At 32.5% G+C, this 25,355-nt stretch overlaps 1 protein-coding gene and 1 pseudogene across 1 annotated transcript in view; one reads left to right on the top strand and one right to left on the bottom strand.

Annotated features, from left to right (window-relative positions):
* Positions 1 to 25,355, bottom strand: part of PHF14 (PHD finger protein 14) — a 194,424-nt gene that overhangs the window by 91,644 nt on the left and 77,425 nt on the right. The window contains exons 15-16 of the mRNA XM_012812504.2: positions 11,948 to 11,998; positions 11,706 to 11,827 (exon numbers count right to left, since the gene is read on the bottom strand). Of these exons, the coding sequence (XP_012667958.1) occupies positions 11,706 to 11,827; positions 11,948 to 11,998 (173 nt within the window). The remainder of the gene's footprint in view (positions 1 to 11,705; positions 11,828 to 11,947; positions 11,999 to 25,355) is intronic.
* LOC111722023 lies at positions 270 to 380 on the top strand (annotated as a pseudogene).

The raw sequence follows: 25,355 nt of genomic DNA, 5'->3' as shown, positions 1-25,355 counted from the left end.
AAGGAAGAAAATGAAGTTTGATAACTTCTCTTTTCTATCCTTAATCAGAAAACAGATTTTCTAATTTTTCTGATTCAAATATCATTTCTGTCCAAATATCAGGCTTAAAACACACACACATGCACACACCAGCCACACACACATTTTAATACTTGAACAAGATTACCATAAGGTTTTGTAATCCTGAGGCCATGTCTTGAAATTTATGTCTCAGTTTCATGTATGCTGAAGCGAGAATCAACTTAATGCTACAAAATTTCTTAACTGAGGTGTTGTATGAAAGGAAAGAAGGTTAGCACTCCCCTTGACAAGGATGGACGAGGCCCTCGGGCCTGAAAAAAAGAAGATTTCTTAACTGAGGAACAAATTGACATTTATTTTATGAAGATTTTGAAATAGGGAATGTTCTTATATTTACTAAGCTTATATAATCTCAAATAACTGCAATTCTTTGTATATCTCGTATTGTTCTACTCAAATATCCTCTCCTCTACCAAAAAAATAATAATGACCCCTCACATAACAGTAAAAAAGAGGCTCAATGTATGAGAGTTATAATCTGTTCTCCATATTTAATTCACAAAATGCAAACACAAGGTGATTGTAAACTGGCTTTTTTTGCAGAGCTAGTGGTCAATTCAAATACTTACCTCCCTAAAATTTCATCATTATGCCAATATTATTTAGAAGTGTCTTCAATCTACAATTAGAGTAACGATGCTTGTTGTTATTAAAGACAAGACAGACTATAAGAGCATTAGTAAACAGATGGCCACAATTAAAACTGCTAATGACCAAAAAGTAAAAGTATGCATGCCATCACAGAATTTCCCAAATAGCAACTTCAAAATATATAGGGGACTTTGGAGACTCAGAAGGGGGGAGGTTGCAAAAATTACCTATTAGGTACAATATATATTATTTGGGTGTCAGGTATATATAAGTACCAAAAGTCCTGACTTTGCAATTCATCTGTGTATCTAAAAACCACGTGTACTCCCCAAATTTACTGAAATTTTTAAAAAATGGAAAAAAAGGTAGTAAATGTGTGTATTAAGTGTGAATTAAATATGTACCACATGTGCCACTTTAATATGTGCATATACAGTATAAATACCATGTAATATATCATGTTCATATACCAATGAGATAATAACATATCTTAAAATTATCTGAAAAAGCGTTGCAAAAAAGCAAATATTCCAGAGATAAGCATCTATACAGATTAGTTCAGTTCCATTAATAGTGCTATGATGCTCATTCAATATAAAACATAAAGAAACTGATGACATTTAAAGTTAAAAGCAGTTAATATATTTTAATAAATCCATTTAATATTAAAGATAATCAAATAAATGTTTAAGAAAATAAAGATTACAGTCCCCAAATCTCAAAGAACATTAAAAATAGTCTGGAAAACCATAAAATAAAGACAATAAAACATCAGATATGATCATGACAGGAATGTCATCATTTAGCCAAAACAAATACATTTATTTATCAAAGGCAAGTTTTCTCCAACTACAAGGATAAAATGTAAATTACGCTGAGGATGTAGGGATTAGGGTCATTAACTCTAGAGCCAGACTTCCTAAATTTGAATCACAATTCTATCACTTTCTCACTATGCAACTTTTGGGAAGTTATTTCAGCTCTCTATGCCTTAGTTTCCTTATCAATTCAAAGGAGATGATACTGTTTACTTCACAGGGTAGCTAAATGATTTAATACATACATGTTCAGATGGCTGATACATAAATAAGCATTATATAAGTGTTTTATTAGAGTTGTTGCTTGTGTATGTAGCACATTTACCATTTTCCATCTATTGTACTGAGCCATTTACTTGTATTATCTCATTAATCATCCATTAATCATCCAATCATCATCATGAGATAATCATGATATTATCTCATTAATCATCCAATCAACCCATGGAGTAGGTACTATTGTTGTTTTATAGGTGAGGAAGAAAAAGGCAGAGTTCACAAATAACAGAAACAGCTTTCAAATCCAGCAGAATGGCTATAAATACTCATGCTTAATCATTCATTATACAGTACTATCTCTCAAAGTACAGAAAGATACTTCAAAATTTAATAAAATCTAGGCTCTTTCTATAAATTTATCAAGTTCCCTTTTTAAATATCCAACATTAAAAATACTGAGTTGAAGAACAAATATCTCTTTCACATTATAAGACTTTAGTATTTCCTTAATTAAAAGTTCCCTTAGTGCATTAGAATTGGGGAAGCAACAATAAGTTAGACAGCGTAAACATCTCTCATGGTTATAAGAAAGCAGCGACAAAAGAACGTTTGTAGTGGTCACCTAAATCTGGAGACTGGGGCTGAGATTGATAACGAACTCAAAAGTACTTTCTGAGGTAATGGAAATATGCCAAAATTGGATTATAGTGATGGCTGAACAACTCTATAAATTTATTAAAAATCATTAAGCTTTACCTTTATAACGTGAAATTTTATGGGATGAAAATTAGATCCTAATAGTTATTCATTTTTTAAAAATTTGCTATTTAGCAAAGGAAGCAGGTTTTGGAACTCACTTATTTTCTTCTACACTATCTAAAAGACAGACACAACTAGAACACCAGTGTCAATTCTAAGAGATTTAATCAGGAAAAATAATCCCATTTTAACAATTGCAGGGTATCCTTGAAAGAGATATTACTGAGAGTATGTTTTTACACAAGAAGATTGTGACTAAATATAAACAAACAGGTTGCATGGATTCGGGAACTTGGAATATCATACAGTTTTTAAATACTAGAGCTAGTGTGTTAAACCCTAGAGATAATATACCCTAAGGTCCTCTCCTGAAATAAGGAAACTGATATCCATAGAGATTAAGCAACTTGCTTAAAATTGTAAAATTGTTAAGTGACAAGTTTGAACTAGTGGAGACCTCCTTACTCTCAGTTCAGTAAACAACTACCAAAAAATAAGGAATCATTAGTTAATCAAATCATTGTTTGTTATCTATTACTCTTGCTTATAACAATATGTACTATTTTTAAATTTGTATTTAATAATTTTAAAAGTTTTTAATTTTTTAAAAATAAAACCAATCAGGAATTAAAGAAATACCTCTGCCAGAAAAGAGATTATAAACTATTTCAAATGTATAAAGTTACAAACATGTATAGATTACAGCAATGCATCAGTAAATTAATTTTACAAACATTTATTATGAATTAACTGCCTGAGTCATACTCTGAGAGCCATCAGAAATGAATGGAAGGCCCAGACTCTACATTCATCTAGTGAAAAAAGCAAAAATAATTCATAGACATTAACATAATTTACAAACAAGTGGATGACAACTTGATGTGGAATTTTATGAGGGTTCCCAGGGCAATTAATGCAAGATCAACATGGTGTCATACAAATTAGAAACAACACATGAAAGAAATAAATACTGGTATAGTCTTACAAGGAATGATTTTTTAAAATGTGATGGTGCTGATACACTGGAAAGAAGCAACTGGGAACTTAGATGATATGAATAAATTACTTGCAAAACACGCTTATTAAACCTGACACAAAATGAAAGAAAAAAAATTTCAATACATATATTTTAAAAATGAATTCATTGGCCAGGTGTGGTGCCTCACGCCTATAATCCTAGCACTCTGCAGATTACTTAAGCTCAGGAGTTCAAGACCAGCCTGAGTAAGGGCAAGACTCTGTCTCTAAAAATAGCCGGACATTGTGGCAAGGTGCCTGTAGTCCCAGCTACTCAGGAGGCAGAGGCAAGAGATTGCTTGAGCCCAAAAGTCTGTGGTTGCTATGAGTTATAATGCCACAGCATTAAACCCCAGGGTGACTGAGACTCTGTCTCAAAAAAAAAAAAAAAAATTAATTCCTTATCAGAAACGTTCTCTCAATTTTCACTGGAAAATTCTTTCAAAATTTAATCAAGATACAATAATGTAAACAAATGCTTTAAAAACAAAAAAGTTGAGAACAATTTCCAACTCCGTTCACAATGACAGTATTATGTAATAAAAGACTGTTAAAGACTTTACAAAAAAAGAAATTAACTGAAGAAATACTTTTAATCAATACAGATACACAACTTTTATCAAAATACTAACAAACACAATCTCAAAATGAAGAGGCAACATGCAAGTACATCATGACTAGGAAGGGTTATCCCAAATTTGCAATGTTGATTCAACTTTTGAAGCCTCCCTGGTAAAAGACAGGTGTGTGGGAAGTTCTACTGAACACTGTTCTTGTACCTGTGCCAAGACCGCCTTATTACTGAGGGCACCTGAAGACACTTTTCTCCATTGTGACTGAGTACTTTTCCATTTCCTAGCTATTAGTCCTACCATCACCACCACCACACCATACACATGCCCACACACACACCATCACCCAGATCCATAAAATAGAAGGCTTCTGTTTGGGGCTCAAACAGCAGTGAGAGTTAATTCCTCCTTGGAGTACCATGGGGAGAGGAATAGTTAATTTTTGCACTAATCTATATGACACTTACCCTATACTATTCAGAGGGGAAAAATGTAATATTCAGGAGCTACCAATGTTTCCTGCCTAGCTTCATGCTTATACTACTGCAGTAATAAAAGAAAAGTTTATTACTTACAATATGGATTATTACCCCAATGGGCCACTTGGTAGCTCTCAACTCTAACATAAACAGAAAATATTAAAAATATCCCATACAATAATATCCAAAACAAATACTCAGAAATACATGTAGTAAAAGATACACAAGACTTCTACACTGAAAACAACATTAATCAGAAAAAATAAAGATTATCTAACTATCTGAATAAATGGAGAGATATACCAAGTTCATAGATTGAAAGACTAAACACGGTTAAAATGTTAATGCTTCCAATCCAGTTAAAATTGTAATGGCTTTTTATTTAAAGATAATTGTAGTATACATAAAATTCACCATTTTAACCATTTTTTAACTAAAAAGATCTGTGACATTAATTATATTTGCATTGTTGTATGAGCATCACCATTGTCCATCTCCAGAACTTTTTCATCTTCTCTGAATGAAATTCTGTACCCATTAACACTAAATTCCCATTCCTCCCTCCCCAAGCGACACTACTCTAGGAAATTCATACAAACGGAACCATATGAAATTTGTTCTTCTTTGACTGGCTTATTTCACTTAGTATAATCCCAAGGTTCATCTATGTTATAACGTGTCAGAATTGTATTCCTTTTAAGACTGTATAATAAATACTTCAGTGTATGTACACTTTGGTTTGGATGTTTGTCACCTCCAAAATTCATGCTACATTTGATCCTCAATATTAGTGGACCTAATGGGAGGTATGTGGATCATGCAGACAGATTTTCATGATGAGATTAATCAGCTCATCCTTATCCCTTGGGGATAAGTTCTCTGTTAGTGCCCCAGAGAGCTGCTTGTTAAAAGAACCTGGGACCCCTCCCAACTTCCTTCTTTTGCTTCCTCTCTCAACATGTGATCCCTATCAAACCCTGGCATCCCTTCACCTTCCACCATGAGTGGAAGCAGCCTAAGGTTCTCACCAGATGCAGATGCCCAGTGTGAATAATGCTACACAGGCATACCAATATTTGAGTACTCGTATTCAATACTTTTGTGTATGTAGCCAGAAGCAGTATTAGTTGATCAAATGGAAATCCTGTATTTATGTTTTTAGGAACTGCAATGCTGTTTTCTATAACAATTTTACATTCCCACCAGAAACACCCAGGGTTTCAATTTCTCCACATTCTTGCAACCACCTGCTATTTTCTGTTTTTTCAATGATGGTTATCCTAAATGACGTAAGGTGGTATCTCACTGTGGTTTTGATTTCCATTTCCCTAATTATTAGTGATGCTAATAATTAGTATTTTTTTCTTTTTTAAGTATCTTTTTTCTTTTTTAAGTTTTTGGCCAGGGCTGGGTTTGAACCTGCCACGTCTGACACATGGGGCCAGCACCCTACGCCTTTGAGCCACAGGCACTGCCCAGATGCTGAGTGTCTTTTTATGCACTTATTGGCTGTTTGTATATCTTCTTTGGAGAAAGTTTTTTCAAGCCCTTTGCCTATTTTTAATGGGGTTGTTTTCTTGTTGTTGAGTTATGTAAGTTCCTTATACATTCCCAAAGTCAATCTTTTATCCAATACATGACTTGCAAATATTTTCTCCCATTCTGTGGGTTGTTTATTACTCTGTTGATAATGTTCTTTGATACCCAAAATCTCTTAATTTTAAATGTTCAACTTATCTAATTTTTTGATGCTATTGTTTACTTGTGCTTTAACTGTGCTTTTGGTGTTATATCCAGTAATCAGGCTTTTTTTTAAATAAAATGACAAGCCATTTCTAACATTTATATGAAAATGCAAAGTATCTAGAATAAAAAAACAGCTCACTATAAGACCTCAGTAATCAAGACAGTTATTACTGAATAGGAATAAATTCCTAAGTCAATGGAATATAATACAAAGTCCAGAAACAGACCTTTATGTTTAAAAGTCTATTTCCTAATCCTGGAAATTGCTGATAGAGGTAAAGACCAGAAACAGTTTATCCAAGTTTATCCAAGACTGTCCTTATGCAGGAAATGTCTAGCTTTAATGCATTTAAAATTTATTAGAAGACATAAATCATTTTAAAGACCTATATTTGATTCTTAGTTTTAATTTGCAAATTTCCAAGTAATATAAATTTCCATCATCATTTCACAATCATGGTATTATTAAATGAATACACAAATTTTATTAGCATTAGGAGTGATTAATATATGGTAAATGTATAAGAAATAGTAATTTAGCAAGTATATAATCAAATTAAAGTAACTAAATCTATTTTGTGAAATTTATCAAACACAATCCGAACTGATCTCAAGAGAATAAACTAGGTTTCATTTTTTAATTTAAAGTAATCCATTTCTAAGAAAATAATAACTAAATTTATAATCAATTTTAGCTTTATTCTCAGTCTAATCAAATTTCTAGGAGAAAACCCCTCCAGTTATGACTGAGGCAGTCTACAAACCTGCCTATTAGCTAGAAGAGAAAAATTAATTAAGAGCAAAAAAATCAGAATGAGACTATTTGAAATGAAAATATGTTGAGAGTACAAAAAAAATGTATATACATTTTAAGAGATCTTGTTGAAAATAAAATCATTCATTCCCATAAAGTATAAAAATTGTAGGTGAAATGTGCAGAGCATGTCTAGGTATATCTGACCACTAATAATACCTTCAAGTCAACTTTCAGAGTAATACATAGACACAATCACTTAAAACATGTACACATTTTTTTTGTTCTCTCTGTGTATCAATTCTTGTGGGTGACCCTAACGATTTATGACAAAATCAAATTATGTTTGGAAATGGGAAGCATTCTCAAACCAGATGTTTAAAATGTGATAAAAGTGCTAAAACCATTGTTGAGAAACCAACTGACATCTTAACCTTATAACGAAATGGTTCAATACCTTTATAATTTGCTATACACTCAAACACAGAGAATATAGCAAGCATTTAATAGTTGAGAATTAACCATAAAAGTGAAATAGCTTCATAGATTATTTCCTACCACCAAGGCTTCTGAATAATGACCACAATACCACAATAAAATTAAATATGCTATTTAAAAGGGCTCATACAGTCTAGGGTTCTTAGTTTTTGGAAACCTTTTTCTCCTTCTGTCCTGTCATTAAGTAATGGAATGTGTCACATTTGATTTGCACAGTTAAGAGAAAATTGAATTTTATGTTTGGTGTTATTCCTGATTCGATAGTTTAATAAAGACTCATGAAGAAAAAAGACCCACCTTCTCTCTCTCGAATATGTTTAAGGAGAGGAATCATATCATTTTTACTTTTTTATAGATGCAGCAATTAATCTGTGGGTACTATTTCTTTATCTAACACACCGGAAAAAAAAAATCCACTAGTGACATGAAAGCAATTCACTTCTTCATCAAATACTTACATTTAGTGGCTTAATTTGTTCTAGAATTAAATTATAATAATAAAAATTTATTATTTCAGTCATTATTTATGTGGAGATCAGGCATTTATCACTCATTTATCAGGCATTACTGAATATTAAATGTACTAGAAACTGTTGAAAACAAAAATAAATAAGGTTATCACTAATTGGGTACATAACCACTACCAATAAAGAATAACTATCACAGATAAATGTCTAAAAAGAAGCCACATATCCATGGCAGAGTTTCACCTGGGCTTTAGCATTTAAAGTGCAATAAATGACAATAAGAAATATATTTGGGGTTGGAAACTTTTCAGGTAATTTCTAATCAAATTTTAAAAGTAGATGGCAAAAAAATTAGAACTTAAAAAAAAATCCTTAAGATGCTATAAATCTTCAGTCTTATCATTTTAAACAACATTTAACAATAAATTCAAATTTCTTTTGTCCCCTATATTCCAGAAATAAATTTACAAAAACAGGGAATGTACTGGTGCCTGGAATCACACCTTCTTCCTTCCAAGCCCAGCTCTAAAAAGGCATCTACCACAGAACCCATACTGGCATAAATCATTCAGTACTCTCTGGAAATTTTCAGTATTTCTCATCCTACTGCTACCATGCAAGTTAAATGATAAGCATGCAGGCTTATTATTTATAATTATTATAATTATTATTATTATAAGCAAGCATGCGCCTGTGGCTCAAAGGAGTAGGGCGCCAGCCCCATATGCCAGAGGTGGCGAGTTCAAACCCAGTCCTGGATTAAAAAAAAAAGGAAATGTACATTTTCTGGGGGGGTGGTGGTGGAAGTATTTATCATTACTAGAAGCTTTATTTACCAATTGTGACCCTTATTTCAACACACGCGCACACACATATTCTTCATTACTAAATACTACTACTGTTCTAATATTTTATATGGAAAGAACTCTACTATCAATCAACAATTATTCACAAACTACATAATGATGCACAATATGATTCTGATCATGTACATTAGGTGGGAGAAACTGAGGCACAGAAATACTATAATTATTTGCCAAACGCTTCAGAAAAACTTACAGGAAGAGCAGAAAACAAAAGTTGGAACTGACTATACTTCACTGATAAACTGCATGTAAGTTCCTAAGGACACATAAAAAATCCACAAACAAAAATATACAAACAACTGAAAAAGCAAGGAAAATTAAAAAGGAATTTTCTAGATAGCCTGAATTACATAGAGAAGTGTGGTTTCAAAATTGAAGCTGAGTTATGTACACTCAAAGGAATTTGAAAAAATAGTTTATTGAAAAAAACATTATTATGACCCAAGATGTGTAATTTCATAAGAGAATCTAGTAATATACAATCAATATAATGTATCTCTGAGCAAGCACTAAAATATATCTTTAGAGAAAATAAGACTTACTAAAAATATCTTAAAATTAAAGTTAAAAAAATAGCATGTATACACAGTATTTAAGATTAATATCACAAAAGTGTGGACTTTTAGGGAGATGATTTTCAAACAATAATGGTGCCAGTTGCAAATAAAAGAGATGTCAGGGAAATGGTAGATATTAGCTTATAGGATTATTTTATTAAATATATGGAAGTCTATATATATATTAAATAACATTTTTCTTTAACCCCAAAATAATAGTGCTTAAATAATTATTTTTTTAAAGAAAGATATTATAATCATAAAAGATTTTGTGGAGTTGCTTGATGTCCATCTTGTCTTACTCTCAAAAATACTAATATATAATATTTATAAAACATTTATTTTTCATTACCTCTTTAAAACCTTTGCAGAAAATCTATTATGTTTTCTTACCAAGGTCAAACCAAAGAAGAAGACTTTGTATATCCATTATTTCTACAATAATAAAAATATCTGTACCTTCCAGAAGGCTTTCACAAAATTCTAGACACTGGCATATTACAATAATAAAATTAGAAATAAAAATTTTATGATAGAAACTAATCAAATTAATAACAGAATAACACCATTAAAAATATTATCAAGATTAGAAGAAAGATAGTACCTATTTTTAAAAAAACAACTAAAATACGATAGGTTAGAAATATTCCATTACAAAGTCATTTTTGAAACAAAAATTATATTGATTTCCTAGGTTCTTAGTTTCAAATATATGACAAAAACATAACAAAACAAAAAAACTGTTAAAATTGTGTAGGTCCTAGGCAAAAAGTCCTGAATCAATTGTGTACCTCAAAAATATTAATAGGAGGGTAAATTTTCATATAGGATCAAATAATTAAAAAGGGGATCACTAGATATTTAAGATTTTATATACCGTTTCAAACTAATCAAGCTGCTCAACTGCACTCCCCAAGCCCAAGGGAACTACCCTGAATTAAATTTTTGTTCATTATATAAAGATATTGTGGCTTTAAGTTTTATGTAATTTATTATATTATGATTATGCTTAATTTCATTATGACATACTTTAAAGAATTATACTGTGATTAGAATTATTCATGCACATTTTCTGAATTTGAAACTACTTTACCCTAAATTTAAATGCACTTAACCTTCAGGATACCTCCCACGACATTCTACATGAACTACCTTAAAAATCACTGGCCAGCTACGATGACTTCTTAACTTTGTTGAAGCACTTTCCTACACTGTATTTCTTCACTGGAATTTTTACTTTCCCCTTATCTTTCTCAATGACAGTATAAAAAAATTTATAAAATTTAAAAATGCATGCTTTTATTTGAGGTATTAAGACAGAAATTACATTCTTAATGACTGAAATAAATTACATCATCTTAGAAGTAAATATTTTAAAACATATGACAATACTAATATATTTATCTTATCCACATAAGTTTATTCTTTATGAAATGCTGATTTTCTATGTCCTCAGTCCAAAGGACAATTTTTGAAAGAAATCAGAAAAGGTTCCTATACCATATTATACAACCTTTGCGTCACTCTCCTTTTTTGAAAGATTGATCCCTCTTTTAAATAGGCTCTCTTTTTATTTTCACCCACACAATCCCTCATGTCATTCAGGGTTTTGAGCAATCTCTTCATTTCAGCAAAAGAAGCAAAAGGCTAAAATTAGAAGTCTCTGGACCCTGTGCAGCATCAGATAAGATTCCTAATTAGCTTTATTTACGTTTGATTTTTTTTTAAGTACCAAAACAAAACAAAGAAATAAAAAAGGCAAAACAAAAATCAAAATATACCTAGGCCATCTTTTCACCTTTCTTTATTTCATAAGAAAGAAGCATTTAACACATTCGTTTCAGCAAGCAATAGGGAGATGCTAATGCAGTTCTTGTCAATAAAAAGTCTGTCCTCTCATTATTGCTAATAAACTTCAACTTTAGTAATATGCTGACAGAATAGTAACTTTATTGTTTTAACACATAAAACATAATCTTAATACAAAGTGTTTAGATCAAATTATTTTATATACAGAGCACTATCTACTTCTCTTGTCAAGAGAAAAATAATTCTCTGTTTAAAATACAGATTATTGCTCTTTTTAAAACATCTAAACCCAAAGTATAACTATATGTGGCAGGTTAATAAGTACATAAATCTGTTTTTGAAGTACTGTTTCCACTAACTAATACTTTAAGAAAGGTCCCACGCTATAGTTTTTTTCATTTTATCTGTGATAACGAAAGGATAAACATGGAACCCTAATCCCCTAAGCACTAGGTCTTCGCAACCTGCTTACCTGACAAGATTTTCATTGTCTCCAGTTCCCTTGCAAGTTGCACATTCAGTTCTTAAATCTTCAGCCTTGGGCTTCTTTTGTAACACAGACTGCCTTTGTCTTCTTTCTCTAGGAACTCTCTCCTAACATAAAAGGGAGGATGAAATAAAACAAAACAAAATCAGGATGTGTGGAAAAAAGAAATAATTTCAAGCAGTTTCTCAAAGTTTAGGTTGTGTAAAAAGTGTGTAACTTATTCCAACCTCATGTTTTTCTTCCTCAGGAACAAAGCTTCGTTTTCGTCCTCTGGTTCTCTAAAAAACAAAAAAGTCCACACAAATATCTAATGTTTAATTAGTGATAAAAAATAATTTTTCTCTGTTAAATGGCATTGCTTACTTTAGACACTTAGAAAATTAGTATTTCTAGATAAGTATTTCTAATTAGTATTTCCAGTTAATGGTCTATGTCGGACCATTGTACTTTGTTACAATTTATGTCACAGGACATGAAAACATTAGCCCTTTACAGTACTTTACATTTAAATTAAACATATATAAGAAAAATAAATTCTGAAAATTATTTTGAAGGATTTTCTCAATACTTTAATTTTCATAACTTTTCACACATGACTTCTATAGCTGATATGCTAAACCTAGGGTCCTACTGCATCTATTGTTTGCCCACATGTGTACACATGCACATATTTGTGTAATGAAAGAAACAATTCTTAAGCACTCAAAAAAAGAGGTGGAATGATATGCATATGATTACTCGTGTCTGTAATCCTAGCATTCTGGGAGGCAGAGACTGGAGGATCACTTGAGCTCACTAGTACAAGAGTAGCCGGAGCAAGAATGAAACTCAGTCTCTGCTAAACATAGAAAACCTAGCCAGGGCCAAATGCGGTGGCTCACAGAGTTCGAAACCAGCCTGAGCCAGAGCGAGACCCCCATCTCTAAAAAAATAGCGAGGCCTTATGGCAGGCACCCGTAATCCCAGCTACTCTGGAGGCTGAGACAAGAGCATGGCTTAGGCCCAAGAGTTCGAGGTTGCTGTGAGCTGTGATGACAGCATAGCACTATAACCCAGGGCAATAGAGTAAGACTCTGTCTCCCCTCTCACCTACAAAAGTTAAAATGAACAGTTCTCACAGATCCCAAAATTCTAGTTAAAATAAAATTAATTGAAACATGATACAAAATGGCTTAAACTGACAAGTTAAAATTTACAACATGTATTTCAGAACATATTTACCATTTGAAAGAACACATTCAAGTGTTTAAAAGTAACAAGCAATAGTATTAGTATTAGCAGCTAATATGTTAGAAATCTCTACCACACAGCCATGAGGGTAGCTCACATACATTCTCTGTAGATTTATAATCCCTATATGCAGATAATAGCTCTTTAGAGAGTATAAGAGAAAGAGGCACCACTCCCACAAGTTACTCTGACCACTGAAATTAAGGAACATCCCCAAATAATTTCAAACAGATTTACTTTATACTGTAAATACGTTAATGTTTTCTTAAATTACTATAATTTTAATTCTTCACAAGACCAAGTCCATCATTATTTAATACCATGGCTATTTGCACACCATTTAAACTGCCCTACAGAACCAAGAAGCAACTAAATCTGTCATTCAAAAGAGTAAATTTATAGAGTATCTGTCAGTTTACATTTGCGCTACCAACTGGTATGTTTTGGTTACATTATAGACGTATTTAGGGAAAAAAAGAAAGACAGTATATGGAAAAGATTTGTAGATGGAGACCCCACATCTACTATTCTTACTTCCAAAGAACAATACTGAGCCTTGCTCCTCAACATATTAATCATGACCTGTAAGTATCCTGTGGGTCCTTTAGAAATGCAGTATTTCAGGCTCACTCCAACATACTGAATTAGAATCTGCCTTTTATGGAGAATCCCAAATAAGTCAAATGCACATTAAATTTAAGAACACCAGTGTTGGCTCGGCGCCTATAGCTCAACCGGCTAAGGCGCCAGCCACGTACACCTAAGGTGGCGGGTTCGAATCCCCAGCCTGGACCTGCCAAACAACAATGATGGCTGCAACCAAAAAATAGCCGGGCGTTGTGGCGGGCGCCTGTGGTCCCAGCTACTTGGGAGGCAGAGGCAGGAGACTCGCTTGAGCCCAGGAGTTGGAGGTTGCTATGAGCTGTAATGCCACGGCACTCTACCCAGGGGGACAGCTTGAGGCTCTGTCTCAAAAAAAAAAAAAAAAAAGAACACCAGTGTTGTAGAGTCTTTAATATCAACAAAACTTATTCAAATTCTAACTGAAACTTTATGGCTAGCACTTTCTATATCTATTTCATTTTTTTCTATGAACACTCTTGGACATTATGCTTCAATTTCTATCCCCGATACATTCATCCCCAAATTATTAAGGATCATTTCATATCCATCTTTATGTATCTATCTAATTAAACTTATTAATATAATACAATGTTTATTACATAAAAACTCCATGAATTTGTTTTAATAAAATAAGATTAAAACTAGTAAGTGATTATACTGCATAATATGGAGGACAGAATGTGTGACCAAAGTTTAAATTATTTTTCCTCTTTCTGATAATCTATTATCAATTTGCATAATTTATATAGAGGAGGCAGTTCAATAAGGTGTTTAGAATTAGTAAGCAATATCAAGGGGAAAAAATTCAAATTACTCATTTTAGTTTTCTGAACATCTAAACAGAATGTTCATAAAGGCCTTTGTACATTTCCACATTTCTCTTCATCTTTTAGGTAATGAAGTAGGAAATACATCATCTACGTTTGAATTAATCTTTCAGGCATATATGTTAATTCTCCAAATTCATGTTTTCAATCATTTTAAAGATAATGAATTATTTACTATTTTTTACAGTACTTTAAATCTTCAAACATCTGGTATGATTCCATCAATAGAAATTCTTTCCATACCCAGATTGATATTAGTATCACATGGCATAATACAAATTTGTGATTCTATCACATAACGGTATAGCTACATTTCTCTACATATTACAAATTCCTTATTTTTTTAATTAAAGTGTTACTTCTAAAATTAACAGTTATGTTTTCAGTTAAAAGTCACTTCAAATTAAGTGTATTTATTACCAAATGGTAGTCACTGATATATCTATATATTAACTTTAAATAATATAAGCAACAGAAACAATTTTAAGCTATAAAAACACAACTATTATTATTATAAGACTACGAAATACCATCTTAAAACTCTTAAAAAGCAGTTCAGAAAACAGCTGGTAAGAAGTAAACTTTAAACCCAGGTATCTCAATTCTCAATTTGGTGACTTCTTCTGAATTTCAAAGCCAACACTAATGACTGGACCCCAAAAAGAAGTGAGCAAAATTACAAAAAAGAAAATTTCTTATTACAGTTGAATACTTAACTAAACTATAACAACATGATGCCCAATTAAGATCTCTTAGCATTTCAAAAGAAATTAGAGAACTATACTATTCCTAATGGAGAGGAAATTCAAATTGGCACCATATTCTAGCTAATTAGATATCCCCATACAGTACAATGACTAACATAATCCATTACCAAAATAGACGACAACCTCCATAGTTGATCACCTCCCTACATTGTCTACCTTCTTAAGTTGGCCTAATTTTCATAGACCAGACATGTACCACATGTACTCTATGGAAGACTGACCTCTGTATATTGACCATCTCTGTAAACTGTATCTTGACCTATTGATCTGTGACAGACATTATTAATTTACCCTCTTATAACATGACCAGTTATGTCCACTCTACACCAAGGGGTAGAAGATGTGGGCTTTGCTCCTTAGTTGTATTATTCTTTCTTTAGTGTAAGTTCTTTTCTCATATTTTATTATTACCATGTGTTGGATTAAGCCTACTGTCCTAATGTTTATCATGTATTGCAGAATATTTTTTCAATGTGAAGGACTGATCTGAATTACAGGTACATACTAAAATTACTGAAAAATTTTAGGTGAGAGATTATGGCCCAAAGGAAAGAACTCAAAGAGCTGACATTGATGGAAAAGGTTGATTTTCTACATTTTTTGGAAAACAGCAGCCAAGGAAAGACAGTAGAACATTCTGATGTTAGTAAGACCACAGTTAATAACATCCAAAAATGTAAACATGAGTACCTGAAGAGATACTAAAGAAAGTAGGGATCTACAGCGAGAAAGGAGGAAAACTTCCCTCAATTATGTCAATGAAGCCATGTAAGCTAGTTCAAACAAATGAGAGAAGTTAAACACATGAATCTATGGGCCAAAAATCCAGGAAGATGCTAAAAAATTCATATAAGAATTTCAGGTGGCAGATTTCCAAGCATCAGATGGTTGACACAAGAAATTTAAACTGCAACACTAGATCTCCCAGAAGTCTTGTGTGGAGAATCCAATGAAGTTCCAGTAGAAGTTGTGGAAGAGTTAATCAAAGAGTTCCCAGACCGCACCGGACAGTCCAAATATGATGACACCTTTAACAGTGATTGAGTATGGACTCTTTTTCAAGGTGATGCCTGACAGGAGCCTCATCATGCGGTGTGACAAATTTAAGAGCAGAGCAGAAAACTTTCCAAAAAATGTTTCACAGTTCTCCTTTAAAGTTAGCTCAAACTAGAATTTTAGAGAAACTAAAGCCAAGGTGATTGGTAAATTGGCAGAGCCACATATATGCATTCAAGAACCTGAAGTCCAAAGACCACCCCATCACTGGGAGATCAAACAAATGTTCCCAAGTGACTGGTACCCTATTTGAGTAGTGGGCAAGGGGTTATCAACCATGAAATGAAGAAGAAGAAACTCTGCTGGTCATCACTAGAGAATCATCTCACAAATGTAACACTGAAATTTCTGCCTCCAAACACGTCCTCAAAATCCAACCTCTTGACCAGGCATCACTAAAACATTTAAAATGCACTACCAAGCTCAGCTCCTACGGTGGGTCATTACTAAAATACAAACCTGTGGTCTGCCAGTGGAAGCAGTTTCATCCGCTACATGGCTGATGAAACTGTAGTGGATGAAACTGCTTCCACAGTTCAGCCAGAAATGATACAGAAGTGTTTCAAGAAAGCTGGATTTGTCACAACCCAAGAGCATAATATTTAGTCCCATCAGACAATTCATCTCCCATGGCAGAATCTGAAGTAAATTTTCAAGGGTTTGTGACAATGGATGATAAAGTGGCAACTTGTAATGAACCTGAGACAGAAGCAACTATCCAAATGATATTGACCTAAGTATAGATCAGAGTAGAAGTGTATGAAACAGCTGATGAAAGCCGAAAAAGCAAGTGAGGATGACAGAAAAATCACAAAGACTCTAAAAGAAGAGGATGTCAGGCATCTGATAACGCAGTTGAAGTCATTTGCTGTGGAAAAATCCCCAGGTACACTGAGCAATGCAGCCAGTGTCAACAGGGCTTTCTCCATTTATGTTTGTAATAAGAATAAGAAACAGACCAAAATTGTCTCTTTTTTCAGAAAGAATGATTAAACCATGAGAAAACAGTAAATGTATTGATTATGCATGATACTGTATGTATGATTTTATTGTGCTTTGACTACATATGATTTAATAAGATATCAGTAGAGCTGGCCTAGTTCCTTATGTTGACCACCTCTCTATGTTGACCAGTTTGTTACAGTACCTTGTGTGTCAACTTACAGAGGTTCTATTTTAATTTATAGTATACTTCTTTAGCATTTGTCACATTACTAATATTTCCAAAGAAAAACTAAAAAAGGTTTAATCCAAACACAATTATTCAAAATATCAAATACTCAAGAAAATGTTGGAAGCTATGGGTTTTCTCTAGTGACAGTAACTGGTAACCACGAAAACTCTTAACTGCCTAAGTTCACAACAAACTATCTTAAATGTGCTGTCTTTGAATTAATCAGAAAATATAAATAGAGTTTATTCTTACTTTATTTTATTTTTATTTTTTTGAGACAGAGTATTTCTTTGGCACCCTGGGTAGAGTACCATGGCATTATAGCTTATAGCAACCTCAAATTCTTGAGCTCAAGTGATCTTATTGCCTCAGCCTCCCAAGTAGCTAGGGCTATAGGTGTCTGCCCCAAGGCCCAGCTATTTTTTGAGATAAGGTCTCATTCTGGGAACTCCTAAACTCAGGCAATCCACTCACCTTGGCCTCCAGAGTACTAGGATTATAGACATGAGCCACCACTCCCGGCCTTGTAAGGGAAATTTAAAAGAGGCAGAAATAGTGAAGAATACAAAAAGAAAGAAAAACAAAAATAAGTTTTGGCTCATCCAACAAATTTCAAAGAGCTTGGGTCATCTCAGATGAATAGAAGTATTCATAAGTGAGTGGTCATTTCACAATATATAGCCGTTTATATGCTGAAGTGGATACAAACTACTTTAAAAATGTAATAAATAAAGCACCATGTTAAAAACAGTATGTGGAAGAAGGAACAATTTAATTTATAAATAGGTGTTTTAGAACTTAACATAGATGTATTATCTGGAAATTCCAAATGACTAATCCATTAAGGGTTCAACTCCAAACTTCCTTTTGAAAGTAATTATTAAGCTACTAAAAGTAAAGTTTGAAATTCACTCCAAATCTTGACATATTCCAATTATTTTTTTTTAACTTTTTAAGAACTTGATTTGCTTAGGGAACAGTAATAATCTGATCTGCTTAGATCACCTGGCTCTTTTTCTGTCTATGGTCAATTTACTTAAGAAGAGGTCATAAAAACATACATAGAAGAAATTGGCATTGTAGACATACATGGTATTAGAAACAATGCATCTAAGTTGAAAAAGAATAAATTTTAGCTACCTATCATAAAATGTAATAGTTTACTCATCTGAATCAAATAATTAAATGCTTCTATAACTTCTCATTTGGACTAGAAAACATGTAACAAATTTTAATTAATTCCTTAGAGCTGAGGTTATTTTAATTCACAGTTAAGTCTAATGCATAATAATCTTCCCAAGGTTAGTTTTTCAGGTGGCAAAAAACTCAAACAGTGAGCACTTTAACATCTTTAATATCACTACACTAAGCTTTACTTATGCATTGTTTTCTCTAAATTTAACAAGTTTCTGATGACAAATTGACATTTATACCAGTAACAATTAATAAGCAACTCATATATGGTTAGATGAATCATAACTATTGCTTCCCTCTGTGATTTATATTTAAAAGAGAATAAGCTTATTCTATGAATAAAATTCCAAATTCAGTGTTAATCACGACAATAAAGTCAAATCTTGAAAAATGCTAATAAGCTAAAAAGCATCAGATTTATGTTGGGGAATAAATGCCAGTAGTTTTCTGGCAACTGCTCAAAAATGCTTTAATATAAAGTTTATTCAGTCGTGAAACTATACTGAAAACAAATCAAAATTAAAGTTTATAAAATATTCAAAGAAAAATGCTATATATGAAAACAAGGTGTGAAAAGTGCCATCTGTTTCTATTGGCTATCAACAAACAACAGATGGAATGGTGGTCACCAAAAGTGAGTGCTTCCCTTCTGGTCCAATTAGCTTTAGAGTTTATTTTTATCTAATTTAATTTATATTAACAAGGTTATAACTATAGCTAGAAAAGTAAGAAAATCGTGGCCAATTTGGCTTAACTATTATAAATTAACATTACAGGTCTAAAGATATGTAATAAAATAAATATTTTATATGATGAATGCTGCTACAAAAACCTTCTCACAGATAACAGTATATGCAAAATAATTAAAATCTTGATGCTCATTCTCTTTATTTCATACTCCTGGAAATAAATAAAAATGATAAATTTGTAAGAGGCAAAAATCAAAACAGAAGACTTTGGGTTGTAGACCCCCACCGTATAGCCAAAGTGAATTAAGTTTACCATAAAAATTGTTTGCTAAGGTTTCCTCTAAGAATCTATGAAAGAAAGAGGTTTTATAATCCATTTACTCTTTCAGAGATTTGCTATTCTGGTTATTTTAAGCCCCCATAAACAAACCTTCTTTCCCTGAACTATAATAATTCAAACAGTTAGGATAAGTAAAATAAGACACGGACATGATGTACTAACTATTAGTCATTTCCACAGTAATAATCCAAATGTTTCAACACTTCTTCCTAAACTAACATTCAAAAATATATACATGAAATATTTCAGATTTTCAAGGATTAAGTCCTACCATTAGATAGCTATTTCGTATACATGTAAAACTAGTTAAAACATAAACTTAATAAAAGTAGACTCTAATATTTGATTATCTTTTAAATAAAGACTGCCATTAGGAACAGACTGAGGTTCACTGTGTTAACTAAGATGAAAAACAGATTAAACATGTTTAAGTCCCTTTCCAAAATAATGATCTAAAAGAAGAGTGTTTCCTAGAAAACAATACAGTTTTCAAGCCAAAGATGCTAAAAAGTAAGTTGAGTGTCTTATTACATTTATTTGGCAAAAAAGGATATATAAAAGACACAAAAGAAATTAATCAGTCAGGAAGAAAGACCAAAAATTTCAAAAAGAATAGATGACGCATGTGTGTAAAAGATTATAGAAAAATAGTTCCCAGAATGTCCTTTGGCACTTTTATAAAAGATGAAAAGTCACTAGATGGCATAGAGTGCAAAAAAAAAAAAAAACTGAAAGCTTTCAAGTTACATTAAAGTTATTAGAAAATACGCTCAAAGTACAAATATCAATTTTAAAGTAACTTCAAAAGGGACATGGGTAAGCTAATTTATATTTTCTTCAAAAGTAATTTCCTTGCCTATAAGAAAGGAAAAGGTTTCCACATAAAAAATAATGTAGAGAAAATATCTAAGTAGCAAGGTATTTAAACAGAAGTATTTCAGGTTGCTTTTACAGGAATTCTAGTTTCAATGATGAAATATGGTAAAATATATAAGGAGACTATATATGTGTGTATGTGTATACATATATAAATATACATATATTTATATACACATACATGTACGGTATACATATATATATATATATGTATGTGTGTGTGTGTGTGTGTGTATATATATATATATATATATATATATAAAAACTTTTCCTGTCCACCTGAAGTTCTGGTCCAATGAGTCTACATTATTCAAAAATGAATAATTACCTATAAATATGATAAATATGTAAGCAGCACATGACTTTATATTTCACCATTGAAACTAGAATTCCTATAAAAGCAACCTGAGATACTTCTGTTTTCTTTATTTTTCTACTTAAAGGTAAAGTAGAAAAATAAAGTAGAAAAATAAAATAGATCTTTCAAAATCTCAACTACAATCCACTTATATCACAATTATCTTTCAATGTAAGAGTGAGTCATATTTTTAACACCCATTAATGATATAAAACTCTACATTCACTCTGAAGATGGAAATAGGAAAAATGCCTAAGAATTTTTTTTTAAAAGGCTGAAAGAAACAGTGTGATACTGACAACCGCTGGCAGGAACGAGATAAAAAGAGTTCAGGATTGGTTAGGAAGGGCTAGAGGACAAAACAATTAAGGATGGTAGCAAAACCATTACAAAATGACTAAAAATAAGATCCAGATAAGGTACCAGAACTGAAGTGAAGGCAGGGGGTGGTGCCTGTGGCTCAAGAAGTAGGGTGCTGGCCCCATATGCCAGAGGTGGTGGGTTCAAACCCCAGCCCTGGCCAAAAAATAAATAAATAAAGTGAAGGCAGACGTTACCAGAGTAGCTTAGCTGGGTAATTGTGAAAATAAAGGTGACTACTGGCCCAGAAGTGTAAATAAGGACCCACAGCTAATCCTCTCTCTGTACCCAATGCAGAAAACTCTTCAAAAAAAATCACTGACAGTCATATAGCTTTAACTTTTACAAAAAAGTAAAGCTTTATTATTTTCCTCCTTCCCTGCTTTTTATCTCTTTTCTTTTCTCTCCCTTTTCTGTGGGAATGACAGAAATAGAATCCAGATTATGGATGGCAAAAATGATGAAGGGAATTGAAGGGAAAGTAGAAAATCAGCAAAAGGAAATCCAAAATTTGACTTAAGAAATTAACAAAAGTAAAGACAAAGTCTCCAAGAATCTTGACAAAATTAGAAAAGCTAGAACAGAGCGTAAAGATTTGAAGGAGTAATTGAGAGAGATTCAAAAAGTAGCAAAAAGTTTCAACAACAGATTAAACCCTGGAGAAGAAAGAATCTCAGAGCTTGAAGACCAGTCTCTCAAACTAACTGAGCCATTTAAAGATGCAGGAAAGAATCCTATAGAGTGTTAGGGATAACACAAAGTGCACAAACTTATGAATTATAGGTATCCCTGATGGAGAAGAAAAGAGTCCCCCAAAACATAAATGGAAGCCCTGTTTGATAATATTATAGCTGAAAATTTCCCAAGCATTGCCAAAGATTCAGATATGCACATACCAGATGGATACTGAATACCACGTCACTCCCAAAAAAGTGACCTTAATAGCTAAACACAAGATAATGTTAAAATATGAAGTAGAGGTAATCTACTTCTTTAGATCTTGTTTCCTGCTCCAGATATTTAACTTTGTATAACACCTTAGGTTGGTTTTGCCTATACCCATCTGTATTTATTTGTTTGTATAGTAAGAATACTTTCTAAGGTTTTCCAAGTAACTTTTCTATTTTCTAGCTAATCTTTTTACTACCTTTTGATTAAAAAAAAAAAAGTAGGAGAAAAATATTACTATAATAAGGGTCTGCTCACCTTGAAAAGTATTTATATTTTATTGAAACTGTCTCAAAAGACACTGTACTCTTTCAAATTTCCATAAATCCACATTAAAAATCCCAGAGCAGTAGACTAAAATAAAAAATGACTTTTCTCAGTATCCAGATTTAGTTAAGTTTTGCTGAGGTGTTCTACACCCTGTTTAAATTCTCTAGCTATGATAAATGGAGAATGGCTGTCACCAAGAAAAAGTAAATATCCTTCTAACAGTAATCTGTTATCAACCAAGTCAACAAATCAAAAAGATATCCATTGCTTAGACAAAAAAAGCTGAGATACAACAAGCCAAATGTTTCAGGTAGATTTGGAGTGACTTGTTAGGAAGGGGAAAAAATGGGAAGGTGAACAACTCTATCTTGATTTTGATTCTCAATACAAGAGAAGGTTTCAAAGTAGTCACAATTTGGAGGAAAAAAAGCAAACCACCATAAATCAGTAGCAAAATAAACATACTGGTGATTCCCACATACACATGCAATCAACACACTTATTAAAGGAAGAGTCTCACTCTGTCACCTTGGATAGAAGTGCAGGGGCATCATCATAGCTCACGGCAACCTCAAACTCCTGGCTCAAGCGATATTCCTGCCACTGCCTCCCAAGTAGCTGAGACTATAGGTGCATGATACCACACCTGGATAATTTTTCTATTTTATGTAGAAATAGGGTCTCAGCGTCTCATTCTTTCTCAGTCTGGTCTCGAGATCCTGACCTCAAAGCAATCCTCCCACCTCAGCTGCCCAGAGTGCTAGGATTACAAAGGTGAGTCACTGTGCCCAGCCCTCTCTTCTCTTTTTCAAACACGAACTTCCTCAAAGCAGAATAACCTTCCAACATTTTATTAACTTCCAGACTACTGCACAGTGAATGATAGGTGTGATGTCAATGCTTTTACACACAAGCTTAAAAATGAAAACAATTAACATCAACCGAAAGTACAAACAAAAGGAATGCTGAATCTAATACTTAATGTAAGTAAAATCAATCATGCAAGTTAGTAGGTAGATACGTGCCGGGTTTCCCAGAATGCTCAGAAAAGAAACAGGGACATTCTGATATCTAACTATAGAGTACCACATTCCCAACTATGCTGTCTAATAACCAAAACTTTGATAAGAATCCATACTTACCTCAGTTAAATTTTTGTCTACAGACCTCAGAAAAGACATGAGTTATTAATTCAAGCTACCTGGATTTTATTCCTATTCTGCTACTTACTATCTATGTAATCACAGCAAGTTACTGAAGCTTTCTGTGCCCCAGTTTCATTTTGAGTAAAACAGGGGTATTTTTAAAAAGGAGCCAGGTAGAGGATTTAGTACAGTCTCTAGCATATAATAAGCCCTCAATAAATGTCAGGTGTATTAGACCTTTTTTTTTTTAGACCATCTTATACAAAGGTAAACTAACACTCCCCCATCCTCCTTTTTTTGGGGGGGGGGGATTCATTGAGGGTGCACAGAAGCAGGCTACATTGTTTGCTTTTGATAGATAAGGACCCTCATATATTTGTGTCCCACCCCCAAAAGGTGAACCCTATCCCTTGGCCCGCCCCACACACCTGTTCTTAGCTCTCCCTGTCCCCCACTCCCCACTGTGTACTAGGACCTTAATTGTCCTCATATCAGAATTGAGTACATAGGATTCTTATTTCCAGTACCCTCTTTTGATTTGCCTACCTTTGAAACATGTAATGAAATAAAATACTCAAAGGAAAAGTAGTAGAAAGAAATACCAAATAATAAAATGTTGGGATTTATTAGTAATAGTAGTAACATTACAGGACTTACTCAAATATTCCAAAATGTGAATTCCCTGTATCCCATTTTTACTCTTTTACCACCACCATATTATTTTTAAACATAATGACAAAGTATCAAAAGTGAGAATCATAAAAAGTGTGAAAGAACCATATAGTAAGGAGTAAGGAAAACTATTTAGTCAAGATAGGACTTCAATCTAAAGCAGCCCTAATCATTTTTTATTTTGGATGGTTTTGGGACATCTCCACAAAGTTTAGTAGTAAGATTAAAGTGATTTATGTTTAATTATACTATAAAATCTGAATTTTTTAAATAAATCTGGTTCAAAAATATATTAATTCATATATCTGATAAAATGAATTACTGAAACAAGAGAAAATCTTTTTCAATACCATGATATAACTTAATGCTACTTTTCTAAATTGTACAATCCCTGTAACCTAAGAAAATGTAACAAATTTGACAGTAACTGAACAGAAGTAACAGAAGAAATGACCACTTAAAAGGTTTTACTGAGTGATACATTATTTTGAAATGGAAGACTGAACCTTAGAATATGTCATGATTACCATGTATATTAATACGAAGGAAAAATCTTCTTCAAAGATTTTTTAAATCTTTTAAAGTAACCATGTTTCTAAATAGTAAGATTTTATTTGACCTTCAATATGCATTTGAATTCTTGTAAGAAAATGATCATACTAAATACTTCCTAAAATTAGCCATTAAATCCTTTCCTGGTATTTCACTCATCAATATTTAAATTAAATATCAAACAAGAAAACTAGAGATAAAGAACAAAATGAAAAGAATTGGATTAAATGAGAAATTTAAAAGCTTTCTTATAATTCTAAGATGAAAAGACAGGTAAAAGAAAAAAAGTGAGTCTTTAAGTTGTTAAGAATCCTCTTTTATCTTAGGTATTACTGAACAGTAGGCACACAAATATCACTATAATATTCATAATTTCCCTCTATACAATAACTCCAAAAATGAAGATGATAATAATGATAAAAAGGATCTCTTTAAAAAATCAAAGAAACTGGAAAAATAATGTTTCAAAGGAGATAATCTTTTTAGATATAGATATATGAAGTAATAACTTCTCTAAGACCTTAAGACTAACTGTAGGTATCAGTTACAGAAA

This window comes from Otolemur garnettii, unplaced genomic scaffold, assembly GCF_000181295.1.
Source record: "Otolemur garnettii isolate 467f Iridium unplaced genomic scaffold, OtoGar3 scaffold00005, whole genome shotgun sequence".
Classification (NCBI taxonomy): Eukaryota; Metazoa; Chordata; class Mammalia; order Primates; family Galagidae; genus Otolemur; species Otolemur garnettii.
Note: the sequence above shows the minus strand (reverse complement) of the source record. Positions and strands in the feature narration are given on the sequence as shown.